This window comes from Crotalus tigris, unplaced genomic scaffold (assembly GCF_016545835.1).
Source record: "Crotalus tigris isolate CLP2741 ecotype Arizona unplaced genomic scaffold, ASM1654583v1 scf7180000018925.3142382, whole genome shotgun sequence".
NCBI classification, from domain to species: Eukaryota; Metazoa; Chordata; class Lepidosauria; order Squamata; family Viperidae; genus Crotalus; species Crotalus tigris.
In genome coordinates, this window is record NW_024097278.1 from 1093038 (window position 1) to 1101833 (window position 8796).

The following is an 8796-nucleotide window of genomic DNA, read 5'->3' on the forward strand; positions in this document are numbered from 1 at the left end:
TACTTAGCCTTCACTCAGTTTCACTTTCAAAAGGAATTTTCACCCAGATTATGGCAATGAACGGTCTGCAGAAAATTGAAAAGCCAGATGAAATGCTAGACGGATATAAATTATTTTAATTTGAGCATTAATTAACTATTTCTTACAAAAAGAAAATTTGATTACGTGGGCCTTACCTGATGGGAACTTAAGGAAACATATATTAATCACAGCACTCTCTGGGTACAGCAGGTCCTCGGCTTACAACAGTTCATTTAGTGACCGTTCAAAGTTACAACATCACTGAAAAAAAGTGACTTATGATCATTTTTCTCACTTAGGACCATTGCAGCATCCCCATGGCCACCTGATCCAATTCAGATGCTTGGCAACTGACTCATATTTACGACGATCAGATGCTTGGCAACTGACTCATATTTACGACGATCGCAATGTCCCGGGGTCACCTGATCCCCTTCTCACAGACAAAACCAATGGGGAAGCCAGTTTCACTTAAGAACCACGTTACTAATTTAATAACTAGTGATTCACTTAAGAACTGTGTCAAGAAAGGTCGTAAAATGGGACAAAACTCACTTAACAAGTGTCTCGCTTGGAACATAAAATTTGGACTCAATTGTGGGTCATAAGTTAAGGACCACCTGTATATATCTGGCCTTCCTAAAACTACCTTTTATTTACACTACCACTTAGACCAGTGGTTCTCAACCTGTGGGTCGGGACCCCATTTGGGGTCGAACGACCATTTCACGGGGGTTGTCAAACAACGCAGTCCGCCATTTTTCCCCCCTTTTCCTTAGCTGTGCTACTCCCTTTTATTCTATTGGCTTTTGAAAGACAATAGAATAGACTCTCTTGAACAGAGTCTCATTCTATTGGCTTTCCAAAGCCAATAGGAATTGTCCAGGCTGTCTCTGCCCTGCTGAGCCCGCCAAAAGTCCCATTCTGCAAACGGTGCTGCACCAGTTGAGTAGTCCTCGACTTATGACCGGTTGAGTAGTCCTCGACTTACAACCAGTTGGGGGGTCATGGCATTAAAAAAGTTGAGAACCACTGACTTAGAAGTTGTAAACGGAAATAAAAAGTTCAGAAAGAAATTAGTCTTGCTTTCCTTCTAGGAAGTATCATTTGTAGATTGTTAACACCCAACAACCTAGCGACTGTGTAATAAACACAGCCTTGGACTCCAAGCACTTAGACTCCTTAGAAAAGCCAACATTTCAGGTGACTTTTGATTCCTGACAATAACGTTCCTTTTTTTTTTTTTCATTTGGTAGATCCCGCTCACAGTTTTCCACCCTATATAATATTTCTGAAGAAGAACTGAGGCCTCTGAAGTATGAGTAACAGCAATCGTTAATAATCATCATCGTAAGTATGATGGTGACCTTACGCTCACAATTTACCTGCCTTGAACTTAGCATTCAAGGCACATGCATACAGTTCCTGGAGATATTTGTTTCCAGGCTCAGCCCTTCCCCTTCCCAGCCATGTTTTAAAGTCAAATTAAACTGAGTTTCAACCCCCCCCCAAATAAGAACACCTGTTATACAACAAAGAGAAAGAAGTGAGCCTGGCATTGCATGAGGTTTCCTGTTGGGTAAATATCTCTGTTTCCCTTCTGGAAAGCGGACTCCCCCCTGACCCCCGCCGGGCCAAATTGCAACCATTTCCCGGCCCACCTCCCCAAATTAATTCGCCGGTTCGGAGGGGCGCTTTACAGGGTGATGCCGATCCGTGCCAAGCCGGGCGAGGAGGAGGAAGGAGGGCGTTTGGATCAGAGGAAGGCGCCGGGATCAGACTGAGCGCAGACCTTAAAAGAAAAGCGGATCCCCCCCCCTCACCCCGACACTGCACGCGGGGGGGCCCTCGGGAGAACCCCAGTTCTCCGCCTTTGCAACTTTAGGGCGCGCATCTCTTGGGGGACGGAGAGGGGACCGCAGCCGTTTGCAAGTTCTCCAGCCACTTGGGGAGAATTGCCAGGAGGACCCCGAGAGGCAACATAAAGGGGACCCCCGCCCCCCCCCAGCCCTGGGTTCCCCCTTTCCCTCCTCCCCCTCGCCCCTTTTCTCCCCCCCCCTTTCCCGGGCCCTGCAAGGACTCACCTGGATGGATGAGTTTGAAGCTCTGAGATTTCCTGCTGCGCTTCCTGGCCGAGAACTCCATGGCGCGCCGGAGGAGAAGGAGGAAGAAAGGAAGGAAGGAAGGGACGAAGGAGGCTCAGAGGGGCCGCGGGAGGGAGCGGCCAGGGCCGGGGGCCGCCGCCGCCGCGCGAGGCAGAGCCGGCTGCGGGGCTCTCATCGGCCCCGGCGCTCCACGGGCCGAGGCGCACCGGGGCTTCTGCTGCGCGCCCCGCCGGCAACTTGGCTCGGGACTTTTCCCCACCCGCGCCTTCCCCGCCGCCGCATCCAGCCCAAACTTCGCCTCGGGCGCTGCTCTGGCAAACCCCGCGCCCAGCTCCGGGCCTCGGCGGAAGAGGAGAAGGAGGGCAGCGGCGCGCTCGGCCGGCTTCGGAGAGACGAGGCTGGCCGGCTGGCTGCGCAGGGCGCCGCAATGGCTCGCGGGTGGCCCTGCCGGAGCCGCGCCTGGGCTCCCGGTGCCACCTGCTGGGGGAAGCCGGCCTGCCAGGCACCACAGCGCACCCCCTGGCGGCTCCGGAGCCCGGCGGGCAGAGCAAGGGCGGGCCGCCAGCTCCGGGAAGGCAGAAGCGCGGGCATGGCCCGGAAAGCAAACGGGAAAAGGGTCCCGGAGAAGGGGGAAGGCGAGGCTGGAGAGGGGCGCGCCACTTTGCGCCCTGCCTCTCTCTTTCCCGGGGAGCCTGGAAGGACCCCCCCCCCATCCTCCGCCCGACTTGACCAGCCGGGGCTGTTGGCGCGGGACCGCGTGGGTAACTCCGGGGAGGGGCTGCCCCGGCGAGAAAAGGGGGGGTCCCCCAGCTCGCCCCCCAGACAGGAGCCGCGCGCGCCCCCTCCCTCTCCCCGGCTGGCCGAGAGTCCGAGCGCGTTTCTGGCTGGATGGGTGGAGCAGTGGCGCGGTCCGCGCGGGAGAGCCGAGCCCCGAGAAGGGGCTTTGGGGGTGCACTGGCGCGAGGGGGGGTCCACGCGCCAGAAGACACCCCCCCCTTTGTGCCAAGCAGTTCTTTACTGGTGACCCAGAGCCTTCGCGCTGGGCTTTGAAAAGAAGGGTCTCCAATGCCCACCTAGCCAGTTTGGATTCAAAGCTACGTTTCCGTGCGATTCCCCCCCCCCTTTTTTTTATTTGTGTACACGTGTAAAGAGTCCAAAGGGCGTCAGCTTCCACTTGAAACAGCCCTTGTCAGACGGCCCACGCGTTTGGGTCCCTAGGATGCGGGAAAACAGCGGAGAAGACTTTTTTTTGGGGGGGGGGTGTCTCTTGTGAAAGGATTTGAATGCAGCGGAGGGGGGGGGGAGGAGGGTGCATTGGGGCAGGGTTGCAAAGACACCAAAGAGGTGCCCGTGCCCACGTGGCTGAAGCCTCGCCCCTTTTTACACGTGTCTGAGCACACGCGCAAAGAGGGAGGGCTTCAAGTGTGCGGGCGCTTCTTAGTTTGTTGTTTCCTTTTTCTTTCTTTTTTTTAGATTCGTGTTGGGATGTGAAGCGTGCGTTTTTCAGCAGGTTAAAATTCACTTCCCAGTCTGACTCATCATATACACAGAAGAGAGAGAGAAAATGAAACCCCTCTAATAAAAATCGAAATCGGATCCAAAAGTATTCAAGTCACATTTTCTGAAAGGCCTTGGAAATTTCCCGTCCTTTTCTCTCTCTTTCTCTTGGCCATGTTTTTCTTTTTTTACAAAAATGTTAAAGAAATAGACAACATGCAAGCAACAACGGGTGAGAAAGGAAATTCAAGGAGACAAGTGTATCTTATATTAATCAAACCTGCTCATGCATTTATCTCTGTGTCATGTGATCAGTTATACTGTAAATGTTGGAGTCAGTTGACTTATTGATAAATGTGGCCCATTTTTTTAAATCCATCCTTCAATCAACAGTTCTCTGCAGAAACGGAATAACTGCATAATTTTCCAGATTTGAAAACAGAAAAATGAACGATTCCATAATTTGAAAGATAAAAGGAAATAACTTGTCTCACTTGTCCTCTTCTGAGTTGCAAAAGAATTTGTATCTACAAAGGCATTTACAAAACCTGTTAAGTCTTCCAGAATTAAAGGGTGTATGCCAGAAACTTGATAAATAATGAAGTTATTTGCATGAAAAGTGTATTCAAATATTTCATCTAGCTTGAAACACCTTTGTACATTGTTTTAATTCCAGTAGGAACCAATGTCAAGGAAAGATTACATTTTCAGAGATAGCATTTCGTGGAAAACAGGACCATGAAAGAGAGATGTACGCATTAGAGCAACTTCTAAGATTAAATTGGATAATGAGCATAATTGCCTTCAACACAATCAGATTCGAAAGATCAAAAGCAATAATACATCAAAGTCAACTAAATTAGTAATGACCTACGGGAACTTGAATTCTACATGGTAGCAGGAGCCAGATGTTAGATTCTTACCCTATAACTATGCTTTTTTTGTTTTCATTGTGCGGATGCTGCAAGTTTCCCAACTCTTTCTAGATCAGGCTGTCAAACTGCCGGCCCGCACGCCGGATGCGTCATAGCAAAACCGCGCACACCCCATTGCCGGCAGTGGCAAAACAGTCACGATATGTCGCGACACATCACGTGACGTTGCGAGTTTGACACCCCTGTTCTAGATCATAATTTTATGGCCCTGTCACCCATTGTAAAATAGACCAGCTTTCATTTCTCATGTGCATTGGTCTTTCTAGGGACCAAGAAGAATAAGATCAAGTAACTTTGTACACTTATACATTAAGAGCAAAGCAACATGGCTATGAAGCACAAAAGCAGATGGGCAGGGATTTAAGCCCTTCCATGGGGAGAAAAATGAACCTTGAAAAAGAAAAAAAATCAACTTTCATTTTAATTTTCTATCTGTCTGTCTGTGTCTGTCTATCATCTATCATTTCTCTATCTCTATATCTATATCTATGTCTGTTGTTGTTAGTTGCAAAGTCGTGTCCGACTCATCGCGACCCCATGGACAACGTTCCTCCAGGCCTTCCTGTCCTCTACCATCTTCTGGAGTCCATTTAGGCTCACGCCTACTGCTTCAGTGACTCCATCCAGCCACCTCATTGTCTTGTTGTCCCGTTCTTCTATTGCCCTCCATCTTTCCCAGCATTAGGCTCTTCTCTAGTGAGTCCTTCCTTCTCATTAGGTGGTACTTGAGTTTCAACTTCAGGATCTGGCCTTCTCAAGAGCAGCCAGGGTTGATCTCTTCTAGGACTGACCGGTTTGATCGCCTTGCAGTCCAGGGGACTCGCAGGAGTCTTCTCCAGCACCAGAGTTCAAAGCCTCCATTCTTTGGTGCTCAGCCTTTCTAATGGTCCAACTTTCACAATCATACATTGCAACTGGCCTTCACTGTACACACTTTTGTTGGCAGGGTGATGTCTCTGCTTTTTAGTATGCTGTTTAGATTTGCCATAGCTTTCCTCCCCAGGAGCATATATCTATATTTGTATCCAGGGCTTTTTTTTCTCATAGAACGCCCAGAACGGAGTTCAGGCACCTTTTTTTGGATGGAACCTTGTAGGGTAGGCAAGGCGGGTTGTATGACGTATATGAGTTCTGTCACCTTTTTTTTTTTTTTTAGAAAAAAAGCACTGTCTATAAATATCTATATATCTATATCTCTAATAAAGGAGAATATTTGTAGCTCAGGATTGACATGAGGGGTCCTGGTGCTCTCTGAGCTTGCTTGTTTTCTTGCAGACGTTTCATTATGCAAACTTGATAACACTAGGCAATAGCACTGATGATGTTATCTATTTGGGTAATAAAACATCTGCAAGAAAACAAGATTGAGAACACCAAGGATCCCTTCTCTTTCTCTCTCTTTCTCTTTCTCTCTCTCATCTCTCTTTCTCTCTCTTTACCATTATCTAGCTATTTATTATGTATTTTTCCATAGTTTGTATTATCAAATTAAACAAAGCCCTAAGAAACCCAAATCTTTGTTAATCTTAAAATGAATCATGAACAGACTTATTGTATCTGTACTATATTCCTTGTGGCTAAACCTTGGTCACCACCTAAGGTTTTATCTTTTTTAAAAAAAGATTTTGGCATAAATATAGTCCCTGAAATGAATATATCAAGCAAAGCCCTATTTATGAGCGTCTTTGAGAGCAACTAAAAGCAGAACATTTTAAAGCGCCTCTTTTTTCTTTTTTGAAAACCTATATTTTCTGTGGTGTTTTAAATGCAGTTCCTTAAATAAACCTAGCAACCACATGCTATTTTGGGTGATTTGCAAAAAGCCCTTGAAGGAAAGAAGAACTTTTTAAGATGACCGTCAGCTTTTTGAAAAGGAAGTCTTTTTTTTATGTTTAATTGCTGACCCTATAGAATGAAGCTGATTCAAATCTAATGGGTACAGCAAGAAAAAGGAACATTTAAAAAAAAAATAGTATATTTATAATTTATAAGGCTGCGCAACTTAACATGGCGTATGAAGTAGTGTCCAGATTAAAATAAGTGCAGTTGCTAAAATAACAAGAAATAACATGCTAATAACTTTAATATGTGGAGCACACATATTCTAACTCTATGTTTCTCAATCTTGGCAAATTTAAGACAATGGACTTCAATTCCTAGAATTGCCAAGGTAGAAAAATGCTACCTAGAACTAAGGAGAAACTTCTTGACAGTTAGAACAATTAACTAGTGGAACAACCTGCCTCCAGAAGCGGTAAATGCTCCAACACTGGAAGTTTTTAAGAAGAAACTGGACAACCATTTGTCCAAAATGGTATAGGGTTTATTTATTTATTTATTTATTTATTTATTTATGAGACTTGTATACCGCTTTAAGTGCAAGCACTCTCTAAGCGGTGTACACCAGTAAGCAATGTATATATATATTTACATTGCCCCCAACAATCTGGGTCCTCATTTTACCTACCTCGGAAGGATGGAAGGCTGAGTCAACCTTGAGCCGGTGAGATTTGAACCGCTGACCTGCTGAACACAGTCAGCTAAAGTGGCCTGCAGTACTAGATGACATCCAAAGTCCCTTCCAACCTATTATTATTATTATTATTATTATTATTATTATTATTATTATTATTAAAACTGGCACTGCAGATCAGATAGTCATGGGTTGATGGATAACTGAATATAATTGAATATGGCGGGGTGGAACTCTGGGCATGTGCAAAGTGCATTCTGCAATCTAAGTATTTATGCACAATAAAGGCAGGGAAGTGTGATTCAGGATGGTGTGTGTTAAAGGCCAGCAATGGAGAGATCTGAGTTTGGATGCTACTTAGACATGAAAGCCAACTCGGTTATTTGGGGTCAGTCCTTTTCTTTCAGTCACAGAAGAGGAAGGAAGGTGCATAAAAAGTATAAGAAAGATGCATCTCATCTTAATTCCCTTCTGATTATTTTTGCAAATGAATTGTAGAGTGATTTTTTGTTGTTGTTGTTCCAAATATTGCTAAGAAAATTTCATGGACTCGACTATGAAGACAGCAGAAGTTGACTGCAGAAATTCAGGTGAGCCCCAGATGGCAGCAGAGCCATGGAGAACTCCCTGCTACCACCTGGGGGTCATCCACATTTTTGCACCAGGACAAAGCAAGTTGAAGAGTTGAGATTGATTTCCGGAAGATAAGCAAATTTTAAAATAAATAAATGCAGAATTACTGACCTGGCCTGATCCTTGAGTGATGCTAACACCTTAAAGGGTGGGTGGGTGGATGGGTTGGAGATCTTTGGTTTGACTGTTTGGTTCCCAGATAGGGTCAATAATTTTGGGATTTTAAAAACAAATTCAGAAATGTGCAATATTTCTGCAGCCCGCATCATGTTCTGCTCAATTGCATTTGCAAGAGCAGGCAATCAAGTGTCTGCACGGTTGCATTTCATTAAGGAAACACACCATGGTAGCAAAAATTGAGATGGTGATAATATTCAAATGTGACATAAAACACGCTCGAGTCCTTTGCAACCCAAGGATAATACAGGTAATCCTCAACTTACGACCACAATTGAGCCCTGTTGCTAAGTGAGACAATTGTTAAGTGAGTTTTGCCCCATTTTACAATATTTCTTGCCACAGTTATTAAGTGAATCACGGCAGTTGTTAAGCTAGCAACATGGTTGTTAAGTGAATCTGGCTTCCCCATGGACTTTGCTTGTCAGAAGGTTGCACAAAAAGCATCACGTGATCCCGGGACGCTGCAACCGTCATAAGTACGAGTCAGTTGCCAAATGTCCGAATTGTAATGACGTGACCATGGAGATGCTGTGATGGTAGGTCGTAAGTGTGAAAAGTGTGACTTTTTTTTAGTGCTTCTACGTAATAATTTTAAATGGTCACTTAATGAACTGTTGTAAGGTGAGGGCTACCTGTGCAGGGTCTCCTGCTTGAGTAGGGGGTTGGACTAGATGACCTCCAAGGTCCCTTCCAGCTCTATTTGTATGTTACTTATATGTAAGGATGTAGGTCTACACATATGTTGTATATAGTATGTTTTAAATGTGTGTCATGTATGTGTTTCACTTTGAGAGGGAGCAACTAAATTTCATTTTTAACGTGTGCCATTGTGCCCACAGGGGGAAAAAAATGACAATAAAGGTTATCTAATCTAATTCTGATTGATTGATATTTCCTCTGCCCCTTATCCTTTGAGGATAACCCATGGCATTTAAAAAAAAAAAAACTATTT

The 8796-nt window shown here is 45.3% G+C and overlaps 1 protein-coding gene and 1 long non-coding RNA gene across 2 annotated transcripts in view; one reads left to right on the forward strand and one right to left on the reverse strand.

Annotated features, from left to right (window-relative positions):
- Positions 1-2632, reverse strand: part of BEND7 (BEN domain containing 7) — a 55538-nt gene extending 52906 nt beyond the window's left edge. Inside the window, 1 exon segment of the mRNA XM_039357494.1 lies at positions 2106-2632. Coding sequence (XP_039213428.1) covers positions 2106-2166 — 61 coding nt within the window. The 5' untranslated portion in view covers positions 2167-2632.
- LOC120314423 overlaps positions 1-4210 on the forward strand; it is a 74086-nt gene extending 69876 nt beyond the window's left edge. Inside the window, exons 2-3 of the long non-coding RNA XR_005558429.1 lie at positions 1278-1371; positions 3600-4210. This is a non-coding gene — a long non-coding RNA (uncharacterized LOC120314423). The remainder of the gene's footprint in view (positions 1-1277; positions 1372-3599) is intronic.
- Positions 4211-8796: the final 4586 nt, after the last annotated feature.